General features: G+C 38.0%; 6 protein-coding genes across 10 annotated transcripts in view; 1 reads left to right on the top strand and 5 right to left on the bottom strand.

Moving 5' to 3' along the window:
• Positions 1-4,374: 4,374 nt before the first annotated feature.
• On the top strand, positions 4,375-5,956 carry LOC111435109 (transcription factor TCP20-like). Its single transcript, XM_023072446.1, has 2 exons — positions 4,375-5,685; positions 5,771-5,956. The coding sequence occupies exon 1, from the start codon at positions 4,606-4,608 to the stop codon at positions 5,488-5,490; it is 885 nt and encodes a 294-aa protein (XP_022928214.1). The 5' UTR covers positions 4,375-4,605; the 3' UTR covers positions 5,491-5,685; positions 5,771-5,956.
• A 696-nt stretch (positions 5,957-6,652) lies between these two features.
• On the bottom strand, positions 6,653-9,897 carry LOC111435106 (cation/H(+) antiporter 15-like). The gene is made up of 3 exons (XM_023072440.1): positions 9,488-9,897; positions 8,420-9,409; positions 6,653-8,327 (listed from the first exon to the last, which is right to left on the bottom strand). The coding sequence occupies exons 1-3, from the start codon at positions 9,716-9,718 to the stop codon at positions 7,182-7,184; spliced, it is 2,367 nt and encodes a 788-aa protein (XP_022928208.1). The 5' UTR covers positions 9,719-9,897; the 3' UTR covers positions 6,653-7,181.
• Positions 9,898-11,848: 1,951 nt separating this feature from the next.
• LOC111435058 (cation/H(+) antiporter 15-like) lies at positions 11,849-15,896 on the bottom strand. Of its 3 annotated transcripts, none has more exons than XM_023072381.1 (4): positions 15,786-15,896; positions 15,405-15,691; positions 13,211-14,206; positions 11,849-13,125 (listed from the first exon to the last, which is right to left on the bottom strand). In XM_023072381.1, exons 2-4 carry the CDS (start codon positions 15,660-15,662, stop codon positions 11,902-11,904), a joined length of 2,478 nt encoding a protein of 825 aa, XP_022928149.1. In that variant the 5' UTR covers positions 15,663-15,691; positions 15,786-15,896; the 3' UTR covers positions 11,849-11,901. The 3 variants fall into 3 exon arrangements, with proteins under 3 accessions (XP_022928149.1, XP_022928150.1, XP_022928151.1); XM_023072382.1 differs by having other exon boundaries at positions 15,809-15,896; XM_023072383.1 differs by lacking the exon at positions 15,786-15,896 and having other exon boundaries at positions 15,405-15,488; positions 15,575-15,665.
• Positions 15,897-17,081: 1,185 nt separating this feature from the next.
• Positions 17,082-19,940, bottom strand: LOC111435292 (60S ribosomal protein L7a-1). The gene is made up of 7 exons (XM_023072738.1): positions 19,811-19,940; positions 18,780-18,824; positions 18,481-18,682; positions 17,874-18,043; positions 17,645-17,773; positions 17,469-17,561; positions 17,082-17,379 (listed from the first exon to the last, which is right to left on the bottom strand). Exons 1-7 carry the CDS (start codon positions 19,811-19,813, stop codon positions 17,248-17,250), a joined length of 774 nt encoding a protein of 257 aa, XP_022928506.1. The 5' UTR covers positions 19,814-19,940; the 3' UTR covers positions 17,082-17,247.
• A 2,102-nt stretch (positions 19,941-22,042) lies between these two features.
• LOC111435137 (pollen-specific protein-like At4g18596) lies at positions 22,043-23,287 on the bottom strand. The gene is made up of 2 exons (XM_023072475.1): positions 22,977-23,287; positions 22,043-22,561 (listed from the first exon to the last, which is right to left on the bottom strand). Exons 1-2 carry the CDS (start codon positions 23,152-23,154, stop codon positions 22,224-22,226), a joined length of 516 nt encoding a protein of 171 aa, XP_022928243.1. The 5' UTR covers positions 23,155-23,287; the 3' UTR covers positions 22,043-22,223.
• A 2,025-nt stretch (positions 23,288-25,312) lies between these two features.
• Positions 25,313-26,440, bottom strand: part of LOC111435138 (membrane-anchored ubiquitin-fold protein 4-like) — a 4,760-nt gene continuing 3,632 nt past the window's right edge. For all 3 annotated transcript variants that reach the window (XM_023072476.1, XM_023072478.1, XM_023072477.1), the window contains exons 3-4: positions 26,178-26,348; positions 25,313-25,749 (exon numbers count right to left, since the gene is read on the bottom strand). In XM_023072476.1, coding sequence (XP_022928244.1) covers positions 25,694-25,749; positions 26,178-26,348 — 227 coding nt within the window. In that variant the 3' untranslated portion in view covers positions 25,313-25,693. The remainder of the gene's footprint in view (positions 25,750-26,177; positions 26,349-26,440) is intronic.

Raw genomic sequence — 26,440 nt, 5'->3', positions numbered from 1 at the left:
ACATAGCTTACAATGATTTTCGGTCGGGTATCTATTCAGTCTTTAAATTTTAAATAATCTCATATTATATGAACTTTGAATTATGATATTGAAAAGATTTTCGATCGGGAAATAGTTTGATGGATAAGAGAAAAGGTCGAGTGAATGACGATAAGACATGTAGAGGAAGAATTTTGTCGAGGGTGAGTTGGATAAGTTCATTTAGTGCAATCAAATTTTCGTCGAACTTACTTCTATCACTATGACGTATTTAGGTTTTCCAGACACGAGAAAACCATCGGGCAAACCAAACAAAACGGCGGCAAAGCATCATCGTGACTAAAAAAAGCATCGTAGAAAAATTTTGTCATAGACATGTCGAGAGAAGTTATCCTAATGAAATTTGATAAACGAGGCTATTGTTGATTCATTATGCATCGACATAGCTCTAAAATATCCCAACGTTTCACAATACATCGAGAGAAACGTTCTTATATCGACATAGGCTATATATTAGCTGATTCAAGAGATTTTTGTCAACATAGCCCCCAAAAAATAAAATAAAATATCAAAACAGATGCACTTGCAACCAATTTGAGCATAGCTTAACTAATTAAATAGTATCATCTACTAAAAAGTCAAATGTTCGAATCTCTCTCCTCTCGTGTATTATTAAACTCTAACAAAATAACAAAAATAGTCACATCACTAAAGATTACAGACATATCTCATTTACAAAGAGGTCATCCTAACATGTTCTTGAACTCTAAAAACTAAACAACAAACGTCGTATCGAACTTAAGTGATTAGCTTTATAATCTAAACGAGAAGTAGGTAGAATTTAGTCATACCCCTAACGAGATTAAAAAAGAGCTCGTGTTCACGTATAATAATGTGACTTGCTTAACAATCAAGTTGAGAGTATAGAACACGAAAGGAAGTAATGATAATAATGAAAAAGAATATGGATCACAAGATGGATATGATGGTGAGAGAAGTGCATGAGATGTATAAGTTATTATCTAATGCAAAAGGGAACATGTGTGGAAAGTCAAATTCTTAGCTATAATATTGATTATAGTTTCTTGTTACGAGTAAAAATTAACCGTATGACGATTCAGTTACAATTGGGTAATACTCGAGAAGGAATATAGATTCGAGAGGAGGTGCCCTGGTAGAGGTGTTAGTAAGATGGGACGAGTAAGCGCATGATTCATGGACATGTAGGGCTAAACCTGATCGAACCCAGAAAAGGTCGTCCCCTCAACAAATTAATTGATCCTTGGTAGACTAGTCTTTCAAGTAGTCGGCTAAGGCCATGTTAGTGAACCTCTTGTGTGAGATCCCACATTGGTTGAAGAGGAGGATGAAACATTTCTGATAAATGTGGAAACCTTTCTCTAGTAGACGCGTTTTAGAACTATGAGGTTGACGGCAATACGTAACAGGCAAAAGCGGAAAACATCGACTAGTAATGGCCTCGAGCTATTACAAATGGTATTAGAGCCAGACACTAAGCGATGTGCTAGTGAGGACGCTGGGCCCCAAGGGAGTGGATTGTGAGGTTCCACCTCAATTGGAGAGGGGAACGAAGCATTTCTTATAAGGGTGTGAAAACTTTTCTCTAGTAGACGCGTTTTAAAATGGTGAAGCTAACGACGATACGTAACGAGCCAAAGCGAATAATATTTACTAGTGGTGACTTGGTTAGTTTAACATCTACAATGACGACTAGAAAGGTTAAACATAAAATGAGTCTCGTTACACAAGAGGTAAATTTAATTCATTACTACTCACAATCATTCCTCATTTTTAACTGACGTGAAACATCAACCGTGTCATGTCATCAAACGTCGTATGATAATTAACAGAAAGCTGAATGCAAACCTCGAGAATAAATTGGATTTTTTTTTTTTTTTTTGAAAGAAAAAAGCAAAAATGGAAATAAATAAATAAATAAGTGGCTAAATGGGAGAATATATAAAAATTAAAAAAAGATGGATGATTAATTTATAGGGGAAGGATTATGCTTCTAATTATGGATGCTACAAATCTATACACCGTTATAATATATTCCCTCCAATTTAGGATGTTTCATTATTATGCATTTATAATAATCATATATAAATGGTATTTTTCTTTGACATCAAGAAAAAAAAAAAAAAAAAAAATTTAATGTTCTTTAGGTTGAAGACAAAACAAAAAAAACATTTAATACCCGTTTACGTGGGTGTTCAAAAAAATCGATGACCCAAAAAATCCGATCAGATCAATTCAAACCAATTGGGTTATGAACTTGTTTGAGCTAGGTTGAACCGACCTGAATTTATTGTTAATTTAAAAAAATATTTTTTTAACGGTTTGGAAGATAGAGAATTGTTGGGAGGAGTTGTCCCACGTGGGCTAATTTAGAGAATAATCATGGGTTTATAAGATTCATTGGTATGAGGCCTTCGAGGGCTATATAGACCTCAGGGGAGGTTCGAGGAGGCTCTATGGTATACTTTGTTCGAGAGAAGGATTGTTGAGAATTGTTGGGAGGGAGTCGTCACACAGGCTAATTTAGGGAATGATTATGGGTTTATAAGATCCATTTATATGAGGCCTTCTTGGCTGAAGCCATGAGAGCTTGTACTGGACAATATCATATCGGGTTTATAAGATCCATTGGTATGAGGCCTTCAAGGGCTATATAGACCTCAGGGGAGGCTCGGGGAGGCTCTATAGTATACTTTGTTCGAGAGGAGGATTGTTGAGAATTGTTGGGAGGGAGTCGTCCCACAGGCTAATTTAGGGAATGATCATGGGTTTATAAAATTCATTTGTATGAGGTCTTCTGGGCTGAAGCCATGAGAGCTTATACGAGACAATATCATATCATTGTGGAGAGTCGTGATTCCTAACAATAAACAGATCTTAGAACAACCCGACTACAAAGTGTCTGAACCCCCGAACACCCTGACAAGAACCAATCTAGGGCAAAAAGGGTCCCACCTAGAATTTATATAATTTCCATGTAACAAAAAGTACAAAATAATGATAATCAAACCTTCTTTTTATGCCAAAAACCCAAAAACAGTAACCATTCATTCTCTCTCCTCCTCCATGTCTTTCTGCAAAACATTGACAAGAGAGATGAAGCAAAGAGTGGATTTGAAGCAACCCCACAAGCCAATCATGGCTGTCCAAGTGGCATAATCTCCGCTCTCCACGTGTACATTTGAGCAAAAAATTAATAATAAGAGCGTTGTTCACGGAGAAAATTCAAGTACTACTAGAGTGTAGATACTCGTTTCATTTATTGTTTGGCACGTGAACGATATTTTAAGAAATAACGTATAGTCGACCTGTACTTGTGTCTACCACTAAAAAAGCTTGTTGCTAACTATGAAATGTATGAAGGGTCTCGAGGTATCTCAGAACCCTTCTTCCCTTATAGGACGAACGAAAACTGTAGTTATTGATTGACTTGATATTCTCGATGAAACCTATATATACACTCACATAAGGTGGGGAGGGAAGACCCCTAAAAGCAACTCTTCTTCTGTAGTTATAGATAAACTCGGTATTTTCGACATACACTCACATAAGGTGGGGAAGGAAGACCCATGAAACAACTCCTCTCACAGGGAACGAAAACTATATTTGTCATTTGACTCAGTATTCTCTACGAGACCTATATATACACTCACATAATGTGAGAAGGAAGGCACATGAAAGCAATTCTTCTTCTCTCACAAGACGAACGAAATCTATAGTTGTCATTTGACTCAGTATTCTCGACGAGACCTCTATATACACTCACATAATGTAGAAAGGGAAGGCCCATGAAAGCAACTCTTCTTCTCTCACAAGACGAACGAAAACTATAGTTATCGTTTGACTCAGTATTCTCGACGAAACCTATATATACACTCAAATAAGGTGGGGAAGGAAGACCCATGAAAGCAACTCTTCTCTCACAGGACGAACGAAAACTATCATTGTCGTTTGACTCAGTATTCTCTACGAGACCTATATATAAACTCACATAATGTGAGAAGGGAAGGCACATGAAAGCAACTCTTCTTCTCTCACAAGACGAACGAAAACTATAGTTGTCGTTCGACTCGGTATTCTCGATGAAACCTATATAACACTCACATAAGGTAGAAAGGGAAGACTCATGAAAGCAACTCTTCTTCTCTCACAGGATGAACAACATATGTAATTGTCGACCGACCTGATACTGTCAAAGAAACCTATATATACACTCGCATAAGACAGAAAGGGAAGGTCCGTGAAACCAACTAGAACGACTAGGAAAATGTCCTAAAGACAAGGGTTGAAGATGGAAGTGAGTGAGTGAGTGAAGGTGAAAAAAAAATGTTTTGGGAGTTAAAGTTGCTTTCACATTTGGTCAAAAGCCCAAAACAGTAAGAAAAGTGGTAAGAAAGGACAGATCAGAGGGAACCCAGAAAGCAAAAAAGAAAAGAAAACAGAGATCAAAGGCAATTTTGACAAATGGGACTTCAATTTCTCTTTCATTTCATTCCAAAAACACTATTTTTTTTGTGGTTCGACTCAGTTTTTGTATAAAATAATTCATTCTTTTTGTGCCCTTCTTCTTCTTCTTCCTCTTCTTCCATGGATCCTAAAACTTCATCATCAACAACAAAGCAGCCCCAAGAACTGGTACCAAACTTTTTGAACTTCCCACAAGAACAATCAATCATGGGGGAAAACAAACCACCGGAAATCAAAGAAGAAGGTAAGAAACAATTAGCTCCAAAACGAAGCTCCAACAAAGACCGTCACACAAAAGTGGAAGGACGTGGTCGAAGAATCCGTATGCCGGCACTATGTGCGGCGAGGATTTTTCAATTAACGAGGGAATTGGGTCATAAATCCGACGGAGAAACCATCCAGTGGTTGCTACAGCAAGCGGAGCCATCGATAATCGCCGCCACTGGAACTGGAACGATCCCAGCTTCTGCTTTAGCAGCAGTGGCGGGTTCCGTTTCGCAACAAGGGGTTTCTCTCTCCGCCGGATTACAACAAAAATTGGAGGAATTAGGCGGTGGCGGGTCCAGTAGGGCCAGTTGGGGGAATTTGGGGAGACCCCATTTGGCTGCTGCTGCTGCCGCCGCCGCCGCAGCCGCCACAGCCACAGCGGTTTGGCCCTCCTCTGTCAGTGGGTTTGGGTTTCAGTCATCAACTACAGCTGGTGTTGCTCAATCAGCCACTAATTTAGCTAATGAAACTTCAAATTACTTTCATAAACTTGGTTTCCCAGCCTTTGACTTACCCCCCACCAACATGGGTCCTATGAGTTTCACCTCCATTCTAGGTGCCAACTCTCAACAGCTACCTGGTTTAGAGCTTGGATTGAGCCAAGATCCCCATATTGGGGCTATCAATCCACAAGCATTGAACCAGTTTTACCAACAAATGGGCCAAGCTAGAGTTCATCACCATCATCAACAACACCAGCAACCTCCTGCTAAAGATGATTCACAAGATTCAGGGTAGAAAATTGAAGAACAAGGACTCTTTTTTTTCACTTTTTTTCCTTTCAATTTCCTTTTTTCTAAATGGGTTTGTATTGTATTGTATAATTTCAAGAGAGAGAGAGAAAGAGAGAGAGAGAGAGAGAGAGATCTTTACCTGGTTTGCACCTCCTCCCCCTGTGAATGGCAATCTTTCAAGCTCTTCTTCACATGCCAGGTTCTTTCTTGATTCTTAGAAAGCTTTTGGAAGGTTTTAATGGTTAAGAACATTGAGGTTTTTGATATCTTTTTGCCTTTTGCAGGTGTGATTATCTGCAACTTAGAGCAGCTTGGCTTGAGCTTAACTTCATTTTTCTGTTTGTTTCTCTATTCAAAAGGCGTGTTGATCATGTAAGGCAATTTTACTTCTTTTCTAGTTCTTGATGGAATGATGAACAATTTGTTTGTGAATTTTAAGGTATAATTTTTTCTTGTCCCCAAGTTTTCAATCTCTCTGCATAATCAAAGAAGCTATTTAGTTTTTTCTTTGCATTTGGTCTCTTATCAATAACGTACAAGTTCTGAATCTCAAACTGCTTATTTTATTCCTTGCTAAGTGAACTTAATGTCGAAGGAGCGGTTTAGGACGTTCACTTGCCAATGGTCGTCGGGGTCAGGTCTAGTGTCTGCTTTTCGTTAACTCGAAAGGCGATTGTGACACTCCCTAGCTTAACATTATTACATTGAAACAGGTATTGGAGGTCTGATTGAAGCGTGTAATTGGTACCTTAAATTCTGCTAATTCATTGCTCGGATTCTCTGGTATTTGCTTAATCTGCTCGTTTCATGAGCTTATAGTATAAGGTCGAGTTTTCCCCATGGGATATCTAATTGGTTCTAGAGAAACTCACGAACTTTCCCTTTGTAGCGTTCGAGTTCTTGGACTATTGTTTACAAGAATCCATTCGAACAAGAACTTTGGAGATGTTTCAAACCTACATATGCATGTTTTTATGCGCTTACTTCTCTGTTAGTCTCATCATTTGACATGTATTACCTTCGTTCTTCTCGTATACGCATCTATATTCGCATACGCTTAAATCAGCTAAAGATACAACATGGTTTGTTAGCACAGCTAAGCTTATCATTCTATAAGATCAGTACGTCTGCTAAACGATCAACGCGAGTTCCTCGACGAATGCTTCCTTAAAAGGAAGTCTGATGTTTATGAATTTGGGCGGTGAAGTTTTTTTATCATTCTATAAGGCTGTACAGGGAAAGATCCAAAGCCAGAACAGGGACTGTCCTTTTGTGCTGTTCTGTTTTGATGAAATTTTGTATTGTTTCAAGTGTTTGTTATTGTTTAAAGCTTAATTTTTCATCATCTGTTCTGTTTAGGTTGACATCCTTGTTGTCAAGCATGCAATGAATCTAGCATGCGTGGAAATTACAACTATGGGCAGGATTGAGCGTTCAGATCTAAAAGACATCTAAAAGACACAGTAGATGTTCTTAACCGTTGAGCTATGTTTATGTTAACGAACATTCTAGTCTAAGTTCACTAATGGTTTCCTTTCATTCTCAAGTAATCATGATAGAACAAAGACGAAGAACGCTAATATAAGTATATTAACAAAAGAAATTAGGACAAAATGCAAAAATTTACAAAGAGAGAAGGGAATCAAAACTCTTATGAGCTGACCTTGAATGGGCAACTCTTTAAGCATCCAAGTGTTATCTTTTTGATGTTTCTGGGTCTTCATTAACCACTTTTCTGTGTTGTTGCACAACAAAGATGGTGGCATTGCCTATAAAATCTGAAGAAGCCAATACCTCTCCAATTGACCCGAGCTCTGTCTGCTCGTTCCAAAGCAACAAGCCTTGAACGAGCGGGGAGCGTGGGCTATGTCGTCTTCCAACCAATATGAGATCGAAATTATTATCCAGTGTACGAAGTATGGCGACTGTACCAGTGCAATCCTTTGCCACCTCTTCTAGATACCGCACTCTATGGTTGTTCTCCATGAGTCTGTGATACTTGCTCACTGCCTCATTGTTGAGCTTCATCTCCTTACCGCCATCGCTTGGAGAATTTGTGTCCTCCAACAAGCGAATCAATGTCACGTTTATATATGGATGTCCAATCATTCTTGTCCCGATGAAGATTGCCTCACGGTCATCTGGCCCGCCTATGAAGACGATAGCTATTTGAAAAGAATAAAGATTGGTAGAAATAGACCTCGAGATCTTTACGATTCCACGCTCAACAATGAGAGCGACCGAACAGGGTGCCTTGTCAAGGATATGTTGGTTAAGCATTTTCATTTTGTATTTAGACAACGACATCATGCCATTGGAATGAAATCTCTTGTGGAAAGGAATAAGAATCAAGGAAGTTCTTTTGTCGAGCGCGAGCGAACAAACGTCTTCGTACATAGTTGTTGAAGGTGATACTGCAGTGAAGGGATGAATTGTAACAACATCACTGTTGCTCTGTCCAAAGTAATTGAAGGCATTAACAATACTCTCAGAGACATAAGACCTTGAAGAAGTCCTCAACTTTGTGATCCTATGGTGAATAAGTTGTGGGTTAGCACGACCAAGAAGCACGACAAGATGAAGCATGTACACAATAAGATGGCTTCGATGCGTTGGCTTCAAGGCCTCGAGTATGTTAATAGCACTTGGAACATCGTCTTGGTCGTGAATGCAAACTAATACACTAAGATCAAACTCGGGTCTCAAGTGCATTACTGTTCTTTTCTTCTCAGTTACAAATCTTCTCGAAGGATCAAAGAGATATCTTAGAATAGGAGTGATAACTGCAGCCACAAGCATAACACATATGCACATAACTACAAATGTTTCTTCATCCAACACCTGCATGGATTTAAGAAACAAAACTAAAGTAAGTTTATGAGAACGATTCGATGCAATTCAACAACGATGATCAAAGACACACGAATTCCTACCTTGTCCTTCTTCATTAACTTAAAGATTCCGATCTCGAGAGCTCCTTGACTATTCAAGATAAGGCCGAGCGCTACACCGTCTCTCGTAGGTAATTTGTAGTATATCGACATCATTAAAGCACCCAAAAACTTCCCAAATGCAGCCACAATGATAATGAATGATATGCATAAGAAATTCAAGAGCTTGATGGTATGGATACTGAAAATCAATCCTATTTTGGCAAAGAAGATAGGCATCAAAACCCATGAGGCGATGATATCAAGCTTCTCCACCATTGCTGATCCAATGGGAGGCCCTGGAGGTATTGTAATCCCAAGCAAGATAGGACCAAAATAGATATGCATACCAGAAGCCTGGCTACAGAAGGCCACAACCAATACTCCTAAAAACAATGTAATAACAAAGCTCTCCTTCAATGGCTGCCCCACTGGACTGTTCTTTGTCATCCACAAAATCACAGGCTGAAAACTCAAAATGATAACAGCTAGAACTATGAAACCATAAACTGTGGACAAGGCATGAAGCCTGACCTTACGTTCATTAGCCAACAACATGCCTATCTTTTGGAAGAACAAGCCGAAACAATTGGAACTCATTGAAGATGCCAAAGCAATTTTCCCAAACTTTGAGTTTATCAAATGAAGCTCATTAAGAAGAGAAGCAACCATGGCAAAGTGGATAAAACACTCTGCATTACCAACCACAAAAAGGGTTTTGATTGTGTCTAAATCAACAGTGTTCACAAGGGTTACAGTGTACAAATTGGAGAGAATCGTAGGCAAAATCACAGAACAAACCCCAATTCCAAAGGCTCTTTTGTCAATGTTCTTGATAATCGACATATCCGTTTGAACACCAATAAGAAAGAAGTAAAAAACCTGTCCAAGTGCAGAAATCGCATCCAGAAATATGAGTCCCCTGATAGGGAAAATTGTTTCTCTGAATTTCTCCAAGAACCCCGCGCCGAAATAACCTAAAACTAATCCACTCTGATCAAGAACAACAAGAACAAGAACAAAAATCAATATACATTCGGATTAAAGGGTTGAAGAAATCAGAGGAGTTACCAAAATTTGTGATACGATGAGCGGTTGAGCAAGGCGTTTGAGAAGCTGAAACAAGAAGATGATCGTTCCAGAACAGATTCCGAGCTGTAAAAGAAGAAGAGGAACTGAGAATTCCAAAGGGTTTTCTCCGATGAAGACGCTGTTGGAATGGATTCGATCGACATGAACACAGATTGAAGAAAAGTTGTTGAAAATGGAATTGTCGCCTGGTTCCATCACAATGGAACCCATTTTCGAACGTGGGATTCGAACTTGAGACTTTGTTCAGATATGGAGGTGGAAGAGGATCACAGAGGGAAGATGGGCGATGAAGGAGAGGGCAATGAGTTTAATGGCGTTCAAATGCTAAAACGGCCATTGATCTTGGAAGGGAAGGTGAATGAATCTCTTCTGTATTGAAAATTCAAATTTGGAAGAAATTCATATTGGAATGTCCTGGTTTACAACCCAATGCCTAAAAATGTATTGGTGTTGTCATCACCTGATAGATCGTAACATCGTCTCCACTAGGTTTTTTTTTTTTTTTTTGGGTTTGGGTTGGGTTGAGTTTTTGAAAAATTGAAAATTTGATTCGGTTCATGGGTTTGAATTTTTTTCGTTGGGTCAACCCTCAAGGTTTTAAAACGCGTTTATTCTACAATTGGCGTCTATTCCACAATTGGGGACCTAGTATCCTCATTGGCACATCGCTCGGTGTCGGGCTACATTTTTGTATGAAATATTTTGTTCTCCTCTCCAACCGAGGTGGGATCTCACAACCCACCCCCTTAGGGGTATAGCGTCCTCATTGGCATACGCCCGGTGTCTGGCTATACCTTGATCTCACAATCCACCCCCCTTAGGGGCGGAGCGTCCTTGCTGGGCACACCACCTAGTGTCTAACTCTGATACCATTTTGCTGGGCACACACCTCGGTGTCTAGCTCTGATACTAGCGGACAATATATACTAGGTAGACTAGTATATATTGTCTGCTAGTATATACTGTGGTTCGTTATGCACCGTCGTCAGCCTCACAATTTTAAAATGCGTCTACTAAGGATAGATTTTCACGTTCTTATAAGCAATGTTTAGATATCACGTGGCATCACATGTGGTATCCCACGTTCTAGGCACTAACCCAACCATCTCAAAATTTTAAGTTTATAGATCGACTTGGTCGAGTTAAGACACATTTTAAACTCAATTCAATTGTTTTAGATATAAATTTTTTCAACTCAAACCACTTTTATTAAATAATGAACCCAATTCAACTATTAAATATTTAAGTTGAATTGGTTGGAATTGTTCGAGTGATTGATTCAAATTTTTGTTTCAACAAAAATAAAATAAAATGTTAACCCGAAAAATATATTTTTATTTATTTTAAACATTGATTTAAAATTGAAAAATAACATTCCAACTATCAAAACTTTTTTTTTTTAAGAGTTAATAAATAATAAAAAAAGAATTTAATAATAAGTTCGAGTTGGTTTAATTTAACTCAAACTAATTTTAGGCAAACCTATTCAATTTATTTGAACCAAATCGAACCCAATCCATATACATTAACCCAACCCAAGGTACACGAGCGGATCGAGTTGATTTGGTTCTTCTAGATATCAATTCTTTTGAACATTTCTATCCTCAATCAAGAAATCAAATATTAGAACCTCCAGCTCACATGTCGTGTAAACTTAGACAACGAGAAAGATTTGATAGCTCAAATAAGCAACCTATATATCATCGACTCATCGTTTATTTGTTACATTATGCTTCTTTTAAGTTTAGATACACAAATTGTAACGGTCCAAACCCACCGTTAGTAGATATTATTCTATTTGCGCTTTCACTTCTAGGCTTCCTCTCAAAGTTTTAAAATGTGTCCGCTGAGAAAAGGTTTCCATATCCTAAGGAATGTTTCGTTCCCCTCTCTAACTGATGTGAGATTTCATAATTCACCTCCTTGGAAGCCCAGCGTCCTTGCTGGCACACTGCCCAATGTCTGACCAATCACTGGACAGTGCGAGACACTAGTCAAAATAGGGTTATACCCTCTCCATAGTAGATGAGTTTTAAAGCCTTGAGAGGAAGCTCATAAAGAAGGCCTACAAAGTACAATATTTGCTAGTATTGGGCTTGGGTTGTTACAATTAGATATCAAGTAATGTGCCAGCAAGGACACTATGCTCCCAAAGAGGTGGATTGTGAAATCCCAAATTGGTTGGAGAGGGAAACGAAGCATTCCTTATAAGGGAGTGCATAGCCCTAGTAGACACGTTTTGAAACTGTAAGGCTGACGGCGAAATACGTAATGGAACACAGCGAACAATACCTAGACCTCCTAGCTATGCGTATTGATGAACAAAAAAACACAAAATTCAAAAAATTTCCCAAGTTCGTATGGATTGAATGAAGGAAGTTAGTAAAGGAGGATCAAAACATGTATGGTTTGGTTTGGATGGGCAACTCTTTTGCTTCATCCTTTGCTAAATGCCTATCAATGGGAGTCACACTATCTTCATTGTTCTTATTTTGTTCTTCATTTGCTAGTTTTGTGTGTTGTTGCACAACCAAGATTATGGCATTCCCCATGAAATCTGAGGACGCCAACACCTCCCCGATCGCCCCGAGTTCTGTCTGCTCATTCCACAGCACCAACCCTTGAACCAACGTCGAACAACAGCTATGTCGTCTTCCGACGATCACGAGACTGAAACTATTCCCCATCGAACGAAGTAACGAGACTGTTCCTGTTCCATCCATGACCACCTCTTCTATGTACATCACTCTACGGTTGTTTGTGGTAGCTTTTCGAAACTGGAGCACGGCCTCGTTGTCAAGCCTCGTCTCTTTGACATCATCCCTCTCCACGTTCCCCTTCTTCAAGAGTCGAATCAGTGTCAAGTTGATATCGGGATGTCCAGCCATTCTTGCCCCAACGAACATTGCCTCACGGTCATCAGCTCCACCTAAAAACACCACAGCTACTTGAAAAGAATGCAAGTTAGTTGCAGCAGATCTCGACAGATTTAGAACTCCACGGTCAACGACAAGGCCGACCGAGCACGGCGCCTTGTCGAGGATCTCATTGTTGACCATTTTCATGTTGTAGTTGGACAATGAAATGACCCCATTAGAGTAAAACTTCTTGTGAAAAGGAACAAGAATCAACGAAACGGATTTGTTGAGCGCGAGCAAATAAACATCATCGTGCATGGTTGTAGAAGAAGTTATTGAAGTAAAAGGGAAAATCGCAACAGTTTGACGGTTATTCCGTCCAAAGTATTTGAAGGCATTAACGATATGCTCGGAAGGGCACGACGTTGAAATCCTATCTTTCTTAAGATTGTGAGGAATGAGTTGCGAGTTAGCACGACCAAGAAGCTCGACAAGATGAAGCATATACACAATAAGATGGCTTCGTCTCGTCGGATTCAAGGCCTCGAGTAGGTTAATAGCATTCGGAACGTCTTCTTGGTCGTGAATACATATCAAAACACGAAGATCAGACCCGGATTTCAAATCCATAACAGTTCTTCTCTTATAAACAGTATATCTTCTCGAAGGATCAAACAGATATCTGATTATCGGAGTAATAACCGCCATCAAAACCATCAAGAAAATGCACATAACTGCAAAAGTTCCTCTATCAATCCTCTGCACAAGAACCAAAATGGAATGCAATGAGTTTGTTTCTAAGAACAAATCTTAGATAATCAATGAACAAAACAAAACACATTACCCCTTCCTTCCTCATCAATTTAAACATACCGAGCTCGAAAGCTCCTTGACTAGCCATGACGAGACCGAGCGACACAGCGTCTCTCACAGGCATTCTACAGTGCACAACAGCAACAACAAGCGCACCTAGAAACTTCCCCAACGCACTAACATAGATAACAAACGACACGCCCAAGAAGTTCTTGAGCTTGATGCTATAAACATTGATAACCAAGCCAAGCTTAACAAAGAAAACAGGCATGAAAACCCAAGAGGTAATGAAATCAAGCCTTTCCACTAAGGCTGAGCCAATGGGAGGGCCTGGAGGTATTGAAATACCAAGAATAAGAGGGCCAAAATAGATATGCAAACCAAAGGCCTTGCTGCTAAAGGCAGTGATAAGAACACCTATAAGCATAGCAACCACAAAGCCCTCCTTTAATGGCTCCCCTGTCGGGCTATTCTTTATGATCCACGACATCGCTTGTCGAACGACGAAAATGATAGTTCCTGATACCATTATGAAGGTAGAAAGTGATATCACGGACTCGGCTACGGCCCCATTTTGTGGAGCTACCAAAGCTCCTATCATTACAAAACAAAAAGTCCAGACAGTAGAAACCATTGAAGATGATAGAGCAATTCTACCAAACTCAGAGTTCATCAAATGAAGCTCAGAAAGAAGGGAAGCAACCATGGGGAAGTTAATGAAGGATTCAGCAGCAGAAACAATGAGTAAAGATTTTGCAGTTCTGGTGCCAACAGTGTTCATCAAGGCTGTTGAGTAAAGGGATGTAAGAATCAAAGGCAAAATCACAGAAAAAGTCCCAATTCCAAGGGATTTCTTGTCAATGTTCTTCATAATTGAGATATCCACTTGAACACCAACCAGAAAGAAGTAGAATATAGTGCCAAATGAAGTAACTACGTCGAGGAAAACAAATCCCCTGAGGGGGAAAATTGTGTCTCTAAATGTCTTCATGTGGCTCAAACCCGAACTACCGAGAACTAGACCGCCCTGTTCAAATCACAAACCAATAAGATATCGAGATATACGAGAGGGAAAGCTAACGGTGTTCTTAGTTTTTGAAAATTGAGCCTATTATGGGTTTCGTCTTTCAAGAAAATGTTTGAATTCTTCACTCCGAAGACAAAAACTATATCAGATATAACTGGAGAATTCATGGACTAAACTTGTTGAATGCCTATTTTCTTTTTTATTCTTTAACATGGGTTTCAGTTTTCTTAAGAAATCGTTTGAGGTCTTCTCTCCATAAACAAAAACTATATCAGATATAACTAGAGAATTCATGGACTAAACTTGTTAAATGTCTATTTTCTCTTCGATTCTCGACATGGGCTTTAGTTTTCTTAAGAAATCGTTCGAGTTCTTCTCTCCAAGAACAAAAACTATTTCAAATAACCAGAGAATTCATTGACTAAACTTGTTGAATGCTTATTTTCTATTCGATTCTCGACATGGGTTTCGTTTTTCTTAAGAAATCATTTCAGTTCTTCACTCTAAAAACAAAAACTATATCAGATATAATGGGAGAATTCATGGACTAAACTTACTGAATGCCTATTTCTCTTTGATTCTTGACATGGGTTTCACTTACTTAAGAAAACGTTTGAATTCTTCACTGAAAACAAAAACCATATCAGATATAACCTAAAAATTCATGGACTAAACTTGTTGAATGCCTATTTTCTCTTTGATTCTCGACATGTGTTTCACTTTTCTTAAGAAATCATTTGAATTCTTCACTCAAAAAACAAAAACTATATCAGATATAACCAGAGAATTCAATGACTAAACTTGTTGAATGCCTATTTTCTCTTCGATTCTCAACATGAGTTTCATTTTTCTTTAGAAATCGTTTGAGTTCCTCGCTCTAAAAACAAAAACTATATCAGATATAATCAAGAATTCATGGACTAAACTAGTTGAATGCCTATTTATTTCATTTTTCTTACGAAATCATTTGAATTCTTCGCTCGAAAAACAAAAGCTATATCATATATAACCAGAGAATTCATGGACTAAACTAGTTAAATGCCTATTTCTCTTTGATTCTCGACATGGATTTCATTTTTCTTAAGAATTCGTTTGAATTCTTCACTCCAAAGACAAAAACTACATCAGATATAACCAGAATTCATGAACTAAACATGTAATTCAACGAAAACTTTCCAAGCAAGAAAAGAAAAGTTACCAAAATTTGAGAGACGATGAGAGGTTGGCCGAGGGGCTTGAGGAGTTGATGAAATAAGATGATAGTTCCAGCACAGATTCCAAACTGCAACAAAAGAAGAGGAACTGAGAATTCCAAGGGGTTCACGCCGGAGAAAACGCCGGCGGAATGAATCCGGTGGGCCGACGTACAGAGAGTCGTGAAGTTCATCGATGTCCGACTAGCACTGCCGCCGACGAAGACGGCTAAATCGTCAGGCTCCATTAAAATCGAACTCATTTTCGAAGCTGGAAAGTGAGTGAAAATCCCTGAAGAGAGAACAGAATCAGAAGGGAAAATTATTTGAATAATCTCTGTAGGTTTGATTGAATTCCAGAAAGCTCGAGATTAAAATATACTAACAATTACGCAACAAAATAACTTACTAACTCCAACTGTTCAAAAAAAGAAAGAAAAAAAAACTGATAATCCAACGAAATATTGTTGAACAGAATTAGTTAAGATGGAAGAAATCAAAAGAAAAAAAAACTGATAATCCAACGAAATATTGTTGAACAGAATTAGTTAAGATGGAAGAAATCAAAAGGGGAAGATGGGAATGGAAGCCATTGTTGAAGCTCGAGTTATATATATATATATATATATATTTATTCGCGCGTATCAGTAAAATAATTTAGTCCATTTTGAAATTAATATATATATATATATATATATTTATTCGCGCGTATCAGTAAAATAATTTAGTCCATTTTGAAATTAAATTGTTAATATTTCTAATATTAATATTTAAAAAAGGTAATAATAAAATTTGAATTTTAAAAAATTATATCAGTAAAACCTAATATATTTACTTATGGAATATACTTGTTTATTATAAGTAATTTTGCAAATAATTTAATATACTTTTACAAATTTTTTACTAGAGATTATGTTAAAAATAAAAAAAAACTTCTAAATAAAATAAATGAAAGGAATATGGATGATGAATTGCTGTTAGCAAATCCGTAGCGCTAGTACCCTAGCGCTGATTTTAGACCAATCGATGATATGGCAGCTACTTCAAAAAGCCTATTTAAGCTATATAAAGGGATTGACTTCCCAAAAAGGTTATTGCCCTATAATTGGACTCATCCCCAATTTCCACAAATGGAGGGACTCATCCCCAATTTCCACAAATGGAGGGACGAACATACTCAAGCCTTTAAAGGAAGGGCAAATACTGAAACAAGTTTGAGCGAATTAAAGGAAGGGCAAATACTGAAACGAGTTTGAGCGAATTAAAGGAAGGGCAAATACTGAAACGAGTTTGAGCGAATTAAAGGAAGGGCAAATACTGAAACGAGTTTGAGCGAATTAAAGGAAGGGCAAATACTGAAACGAGTTTGAACGGATCAAAGGATCAAAGGAAGGGCAAATACAGAAATGAGTTTGAGCAGATCATCCAAGTCTTCCTTCTTGGCCTTAGTGATAAACAAAAATAAAAAGAAGCTGAAGAACACTTATCCATCCACTCGGGATCCTCACAAACTCTCCGTGAGAACATAAAATAGGTCACAAGGATGAAGACGAAGAAAGCTTCTCCATCCCCACGGGATTCCCAAAAATTCTCTGTAAGTGACCGAGTCGAAGAAGGCTCCCCCATCCTCATCCTATAGTCGAACATCTCTACTACTAATACCTCCGCCCAAGTTCTTTGTGTGAGGATATGAGATCAAAAGTATTAACCATTAAAAGAGTCTGCAACAACAAAACTAGATCTGAAATCAGCAAATGAGTAGCAAATGAAAAGTAAACAAAACTTCTAAACTCTCTCATGATGATATTGAAGACGCTATGACCCAAAAATAGTTGCCAACTCTCATCTCTAAGACATTCTTTGAGCAGCTTCTTTGGCCAGAAGCCTCTCCTTTGCTTTAGTTTTAGCCTGGGACTTGGAACCCATGATTCCACCACCCCATTTCTTCCTGTACTCATCGTACTTGTCGTTGAAATTGGCCTAAAACAAACAACCGACACGATATTAGAACTACGCCAATCAAATCGCAATGTTAGATAAGAAGCGACGAAAACGATTATGTAAATCACCTTGATAGCTTCGAGGATCCTGCTGAACTCCAACTTATCTTCGTTCTTCACGGTTGTCAAGCACAATACAGATGCAGTCTTTTGATGGACAATCTGTTGTAAAGGAAAAATTTAAGGCATTGGCACTTATGGATTCAAAAGAGTGGAAAGTATCGCAAATAAACGGTCGTAGTTACCGCTCCCAATCGTGCTTTTCCCTTAACAATGCAGTATGGAATTTCCATCTTCCTGCAGAGGGCCGGGAGCCAAACAACGAGCTCAATTGGATCCACATCATGGGCGATCACCACCAACTGTGCCTTGTTCTGGAAAGGAAGTTCACATTATGAGTATACATGATTCCAGGCAGTATAACAGTTGGATAACCAAAATATTCAAATGTACGACGACCGAACAAAATAAAACCTGCTCAATGAGATAGGTGACATGGTTGAGACCGTATTTAACAACAATAGGTTTCTTGGCATCATGTGGCTTGCCTTCAGCCTCTTCCTGAGCTCTCTTAATAAGACGCTCCCTTTTCTGTGCCTTGTCCTCTGGCCTATACTTCAAAAGCATCTTGAACAGGTTCGTGGCTGTATACACATTAAATATGGAACTTGATATCAATACAAAGAACAGAGGTAAAGGAGACAGTATACATATAATCTAACCAAAACAAAATAAATGTTGAACAGACACAATTGTTGGAATCAGATAAGGAATTTTCTATTACATTTTTTCCAAATGACCAAAGTGAGCAGCAAAAGTAATAAAAGCCCACCAGTAAAAATGAAGGCACGGATCAATCAGCAATCTAGATTCAGAGACTGAAGTTTATGATCAGCAGTAATCAACTTTGAAAATATATTTGCAAGGTCAAACAAGAAACAGTCTCAATGAAACCAAACTGAAACATATAATTAACAAGTAAAAATCATTGAAGGCATTAGAACCTCATTAATCCAATATGGTTAAAAGGCATACCTTAGAAGAACAAGACAACAATCACAACTAAAATCTAATAGTTTACCAAGATTTTTGTCAAGGGTTTTAGTGAACTGATTCAAAGCTGGTGGAACCTTCAACCTCTGCTTAAGAATCCTCTTCTTCCTCTGAATTTGAACAGCTTTTGGCCATTTGACGAACCTTGTCAAATCCCTCTTCGGTGGCAATGCACCACCAATTCCGAACTGCTTCGGCCGCTTCTCAAATAGTGGGTTCACAACCTTCTCCTGTTAACAACACATAACACTGTATTAAAAAAACAACAAAAAGACACCAGAACAATAATAAAAAAGAAAACATTCATCAAGGAAAAGAATCACTTACAGCCTTCTTTTTCGCCAAGGCTTTTCCAACAGCTTTCTTTGGCGCCTTTAAAAATACAATAAAATGATGTCAGCAAATTTCATTCCAGGCAAAGATGTAAACATCTAAGAAATCATAAAGAGAACAAATCAACTATAATACACAAAGAGGGATTCAAGTATAATGACAAAAAGATTTTTAGGGGAAGGAATTTAATCTTACATCTTAAAATGTGTAGACTTCTATCTCTCCTAAAATCTTGAAAGTAATAAAAGAAATCATAAAAACACTTCAATTTTGTACAAAACCATTTTCTTCATATTTTGTTGCAAGGTACAACTATCATAATTTGATTACATAAGTGTTTTTTCAGAATACTACAATTCAAACAAGGGATGTGAATTCAATCAATAACCTTGAGGTAAGGCAACTGACGATTTTACCAACTGGACTACTTTCAAGCCTATTAGTGCTAATGTTACAAGTGTAACTGCCATGAATTGTATTTGATAATAAAACGATGATCAATATGCTAACAAGTAGTAAAGGCCTGAAAACCAGGAGTGTCCATGAAAGAACACTAAGTGGCTAAATCCAAAAAGTGAATGTCTCTTAAGTCTCAACTCAGTCAATCTACCTAGCAAGCATTTTCCAAAAGAAGCCAAAAACACATCAAAATCAACCTCCGACAGAAACTGCTTCATATCAAAATAAGCCAAACAGATTCAGCGATCAAAACCTCGTGATTTCAAAAGCATCAAATGACACACCATATTGTCCGACGATCGAGAGGAAGACTTCTCTCAAAACCTAATAAAAAAATGCATCTAGAAATTTCAAAACTTAAAATCGCAGAAAACATAACAGCAACGCAACCATGATACATAGTTTTCGGTCTAGTTTTCGGTCTCAGTCATCCAAACAAAAACACATTCATGGACTGATTCTATTATAGCATCTGAAAACAAAAGATTGAATCTGAAAGCTCCAGAAAACGCAAACTAAACTGATAAACAGAATCAAAATAGAGAAGAGAGTGGGGAGATTCATACCATTTTATCCGAGCCTGGTGAAAGGGAGATTGAGAAGAAGGATGGAATATAAATAAGCGGCGGCAAACTGAAGCAGAGAGGGAGAGCAGACGGCTAGGGCAAAATAAGAACAAGATGGGCTTATATTCTTTTGGGCTTTCTCTAATATGACGGGCTGAAAAATATATTATTTAAAAATAATAAAATTTATCTAATATAAAATAATTTTAATTTTAATTATTTTTATTGTATTTTCAAACCATTATACCAATTATCCACGTGTATAATAATATATTTTAATCATTTATAACAAATTACAATATTGTCCTCGTTGGGCTTCCTTCGTAAATGGTAGTTTGTTCTCCTCCTAGCCAACGTGGGACATCACAATCCACCCCCTTCTCGGCCCAGCGTCCTCTCGCTGGCTGGTGGTTGTTCTCCTCCCCAACCATGTGGGAACCCCTCTTCTGGGCCTAGCGTCCTCGCTCGCTGGTAGTTTGTTCTCCTCCCCAACAATGTGGGACATCACAATCCACTCCCTTCGGAGCCCAGCGTCCTCGCTGGCACATTGTCCGATGTCTAGCTCTGATACCATTTATAACGACTCAGATCCACTACTAGCAAATATTATCCTTTTTGGACTTTCCTTTCGAGCTTCACCTCAGAGCTTTAAAATGCATCTGCTGTGGGAAGGTTTCCACACCATTATAAATGGTGGTTTGTTCTCCTCCTCAACCAACGAGAGACATCGCATATTTAATTTATTAATTTTATTGTACATTTTTTATATGATTTTAGCAATTATTTTTCACAATATACAAAATATATACTTCATATCGGCAAATATTCTCTATATTAAAAATATTAAAAAGAGTTCAAAAAAATTTAATGACCCGAAAAAAACTCAATCAACCTATTAAAAAAAATATATCAACTATTTGTATAAGCTCAAAACAAAATATTTTTACTTACATTAGGTGGGGTGGAGCCGGGTGCCCCCGAGCGTGTGACATGAACCTCGTTGAGTGTGTGACGTTGTGGTGATGGCTGGCAACCTTGAGCTAGCCTTATGTTTTGAAGGCTAAGTGGTGTCAAAACATGCTTGGCTGGTTGGAATCAGGTGCCTTTAGGCGTGTGACATGAGTCTCGTTGAGTACGAAATGTTGTGATGTTGCCTTCTAACTGGAAATATTTGGTGTGAGGACTGTGGATGGCTGGAACGACGATGATAGTGATTTAGTTGTTAGTTGAGGAAGAACTAATGATACTGATTGTCTTCCAATCCAATTTTGTGTACATATCAAATATTCAACTGTTCTAGGGGTTAAATTTTTTTTTCTCTCTCACTTGTATAAAGTTGATCGACCCAAATCCACCGCTAGCAGATATTGTCCTCTTTGGGCTTTTCCTTTCGGGCTTCCCCTCAAGGCTTTAAAACGCGTCTGCTAGGGGAAGGTTTCCACACCCTTATAAACAGTGATTTGTTCTCCTCCCCAACCAATGTGGGACATCACAAGTTTGTATTTAATGTCATTTAATTTTCGTCATGCCATAACGTTGAAGTTCTTCAATGGGGTCGGATAAATATCAATTCACATTATTGAATTACTCAAATTCATTTCATTGAACGTGTTCATACTCGTAGAATTAGTATTGTTGAATACTGAAGTTCTGAGACGAAGACGATAGTGAAAATTTTGAGATTTTGGAAGGACTAAATCGTAAATATGAATATTAGTTCAATTATAAGACAGCGGAAATTTTGACATTTTAGTCGAGAATTTATAAATCATGTAAATATTAACCTTCGAAGGGCTAAACTGCAAAGACATAGAAGGTGAGATGGAGATGATCGTGAAAATTTTAACATTGTGGAAGGACTAAATTGCAAATATAAATATTAGTTCAATTATACGATAACGAAAATTTTGACATTTTAGTCGAGAATATATAAATCATGTAAATATTAACTTTTGAAGAGCTAAATTGCAAAGATATGGAGGGTGAGACGGAGTCGATAGTGAAAACTTTAACATTATAGAAGGACTAAATTGCAAATATGAATATTAGTTTAATTATACGATAACGAAAATTTTGACATTTTAGTCGAGAGTATATAAATTATGTAAATATTAAGTTTTAAAGGGCTAAATTGCAAAAATATGATAAGTGAGACGGAGACAATAGTGAAAATTTTAACATTATGGAGGACTAAATTGCAAATATGAATATTAGTTGGGAAAATTTTGATATTTTAGTTGATAATATATAAATCATGCAAATATTGACTTTGGAAGGTTAAATTGCAAAGAGATTGAGAGAGACGAGAGCTTTGATTCCTTCTAAAACTGTACAATTTTGTTCAATCCATGGCGACAAATTTGGGCGAGGCAAAAGGAAGCTTCATCAAAAGGTAATCATCTTCATCGTTCGACTAATTTCCACACAAGGTATCATCTCTAGCTGATGGCCTGTAATTGAGCGGATTTAAGCTGTAAATGCAAATGTTTGCCTCTCTCGATTTGATCGAAATTTCTTCCGATGTGGTTCTGTATCCAGGGACGTTGCAAGATGACGATGGACTTCCGATCAAACTGGCTTGGCAGAACGACGCTATCTCTGAATCCTCTGCGCATCGGATTCCGTCCACCGAAGGTATTTCCAATCTGTAAACTCCGTATTTGTTTGTTGTTCTGTTCACTGAGAATGCTATCTGCTCCGCCGTACGCGGCGTTTCTGCTTTGAATTTGCAGCTGATTCGAACTTCTACACCTGATTTTTTTCATACATAAACACACACGCAGTGCACCGACGAGTATCGATTTTTATCAGTCTTGCTTTTGAATGAATTGCTGAATTAAATGCTTTTATTGAAATTAGGTTAGAAAATTGTATCAACGAAGTTGAAAATCAAATTCAAAATCAGTATCAAAATGCTGAAGAAGATTAAAGTCTAAACAAACGTACAACATAACTACAAAAGCCATTGCTCTTGAAAAGGAAAAAGAAGTTGAAAATCAAATTCAAAATCAGTATCAAAATGCTGAAGAAGATTAAAGTCCAAACAAACGTACAACATAACTACAAAAACCATTGCTCTTGAAAACAAGATACTAGTTTCATCATTTGAATTCTAGTTCATGTTCAAGTTGTTGAAATCATGACTTCAAATGAATATGAGCCTTACCTGATAAGAAGTAACTGTGTTTGGAGAAGGAGTTGTTGGAGCAAGTGTCACAATAAACAAGGCCCATGACAGTAATCTGAGAAAATGTTCTTGTTCGGTGGGAATGAGAAGCCTGAATTCCCAATAGAAGGGAACTTGGAACCAAGAAAGCTAAGATAAAGAGTAGAAAGAGATTCATGGCTAACTGTTGGAACAAGAGAGAAGCTTCTGTTTCTTTCCTCTTTGAAAGAAGTGCCCTCTGATGCTCAATGCATATCAGGATATGTAATGAAGGGTGGGAGTAGTAGTGGTAGTAATGTAAGCAACGAGCTTCACTGCTTCAGCAGTTGGTGGGTAGGGATATAACTGAAGTAAAGGCAAAAAGTAAAGGCCATTTAACATTTTCACAAGAAACAAAGACATGTGATGATATTTTGTCAGTTTCCATGTGAACTTGAAGCGTAGGAAAGAGAAGAAAGTAGATTCTTTTGTCAGAATTATTGCTGATATTGCTTCTTGATTCGAGGGCCTAACCCAACTAAACTCTCTTAATAGAGCTACCCATTTCATTAAATTGTCTTGAGAAGATTTATACCCATCTCCTGTTGTTTGGTGTGTCAATTCCAAGTCTCTTGTGAAAAAAGAATGCCTGCTCTACATCTCAACCCTCAAAGATTCCGACATCTAATTGCTTTAAGTTTTCAAGCTTTGGTTGGCGACAATTACAGGGCTGTAGTCTTAGCCAATGTCGAGCCAAGCAATCATAACTAGGCAATGAGATGAAGGTTAAAACATCTAATTACTTCAAGTTTTCAAACTTCAGTCGGCGACTGTTACAGGGTTGTAATCTTAGCCCGTGTCTATGAGCCAAGTGACACGGTCATGCTCATCCAGGGCGTGTTGTCCATGGCCGCATGTTTATGCCATGCCGAACCCTTTACTATTGTATTTTCTGTTTGTATAATTGTTTGGCGAAATCATGTCTAGGCCTGTTAGACCTGAATCGCCCCAAAATGTACTATAGGGGGGTGTGGCTAGTTGTCAACTCCTCCCTTGATTTTGTATGACCATTCGACGAAATCACATCTAGGCCTACCAGACTTGAATCGCCTCAAAATGTACTATAGGGGGATGCGACTAGTTGTCAATTCTCCCTACCCGAAAAACTTATATGCTACTTAAGCCGTTGTGTTGCCTTTTGCTTGTATGCCATAACATTGTTTTCAATCTCTCTCAATCTTGTTTTCAAACTCTCTTTCAAAATCTATCTACCCCATTTTCTAAAATCTTTTTCTCAAATCGGGGATAGAGGCTTAAGCATATATTGTCCATCCGTAGACAACACGAATACAAATTGGCTTGACTCACTTACTGTTGAGAAGTGAATACCGCATAATCACAAAGTCTGCCGTAAAAAAAAGTGCGATTGTGACACCATCCATCACACCCATTGAGGTGGAATGAAACAGTATTAGTTATTATTTGGCAATTGCAGCAATCTCCAAAACCAAAGAGCCCAAAAACATGGCCAATGGGAAAAGAATATGGAGTCGTAATGGAGAATGACAGCTGATTGAACGAGCCACTAAAAAAGGACTATGCAGCTCGTGATGTGGTGTGGGGCAAGGGATCGCACTCCAGATTCTTGGACCCTGTACTCTCTGCAATAAACGTGATGTTTAAAGGGTGAATTGGAGCAAACTGAGCGGTTGAGAATGCTTGTTGGTCGAGCCTTCTTGGGCAAAATAGGGTCCCTATAATGCTTATGGAGAACCCTTGTCAAGTTTTTTCAACCCTTTGAAATTTGAAAAAGGTATGTCGCTGTTAGGTAGCAATAGCAATTGCTTATCTCGATGCTTGGTGACTCGCCATGTCAGTAAAATGCTACAAATAATGTAGACTTGAGAAAATTGTTTTACTTAAAATAACTCAACGACATCATATGTCAGTTCACCAAAATCATGTATACACCCACTAGTTTAGAAATGTCGGTACTCTAGAGTGAGACATGATGTCAACACTCCACCACCTAACCTAGTACTCCACCACCCTTAAGCCCTGTGACCACCTAAGCGAGCTACCATGACACATGTGTGTATCACGATGAGGACGAGCGTTCTGAGACAAGAGGCCTCCCAAAATATGTTTTCAAGATCCACCCCTATCTACAAGTGGATTTCAGTACTCAATCCTACATTCATAATGTTAAATTCTTTTTTTATTAAAAAGAAACCATACTTAGAATTCATTCTATAAATGGAACTCCATTACACAACTCAGAACCTGTTGCCTGTTGTTTTTCTTTTTCTACAGCAAACAACAGACAAGAACTTGAATCAGATTCAAAAGACCACACCTTCAGACCATGCTCAAGACTCCATACACTAATAGCAGAAAAACTATAGCAGTAGGTCGAGTCCGAGCTGAGTTCAGACAGTTGACATACAAATCTCAGGATCAAGTTGATCCCCCCATTTCTTTCTGTAAAAATAATTTTGAAACAATCAAAACCGCCTACATTACATACTTCGGACTATTACTGATTCTATAGATTCACACGATATATATTCGAGTCACGCAGCATCGACTTGAAAAGAACTATGTAATTCTCAGGGATGGGAACTTTGTTCTATAGTGATATTATTCTATTTAGCTACTACACATTTCTGTTTCCCCACTAGGCTGGCTGGCTGGCTTTATCCTCGCTTCAAGCTTCCTAGCGATTGATACCGACCTTCCTACAATATGGAACACGAACATACGTTTTTTCTTGGGGTCTCGTCGATCTTCTTTTCTGTAGAGGATAACAAATTACGTCACAGTCGTTGCATAGGGAGCAAACATTAATCCATGGGAAAGGGATCTAAAAAAAATGAAAAAGTGGAGAGAGAGGAAGAAATGAGAAACAAATATTCATTACACCCAATGCTATAAAATTTAGAATTTAGGCTTTTCCTTCCGGTTTTCCCTCAAGATTTTAAAACGCATCTAATAGGGAGAGGTTTCCACACTCTTATAAAGGACGTGTATACACTGTAGCATTTACAAATATGAAATCAGGAGCATCTCACAATCCAAATGTCAAATATGAAATATTTTTCTGTGTTCTTAACGACCAAATCCGAATACTAGAAGACGATGTGAAGATAATATAAGATGTTGGCTATTTCTCAATAGAAAATCTAGCTATTAGCTAATGCAGAAAATCTAGCTATTAGCTACCTGTCTTTGCTTTTGCTATTGTTGGCTGCACCACAACATGCATAGTGATAACTCCTCTAGGCAGCTCCCCGAAAGGCACTCGACATTGACCAACAGTCTTGTTGTTTTCTAAAACCTTACCAGCATTTATCAGTTTTATGTCATTTGCTGCCTTGGGTACAACTTTCTTATCTACAAAATACAAACATTTAGAGTAGTTAGGTGCATGCAGTTGAACAAAAAATTGAAGTAACTCAAAGAAAGGCAAAAAAAAAAAAAAAAAA

Source organism: Cucurbita moschata, unplaced genomic scaffold (assembly GCF_002738365.1).
Source record: "Cucurbita moschata cultivar Rifu unplaced genomic scaffold, Cmos_1.0 Cmo_Scf00048, whole genome shotgun sequence".
Taxonomy (NCBI): Eukaryota; Viridiplantae; Streptophyta; class Magnoliopsida; order Cucurbitales; family Cucurbitaceae; genus Cucurbita; species Cucurbita moschata.
This window is presented reverse-complemented; position numbering and strand designations above follow the sequence as displayed.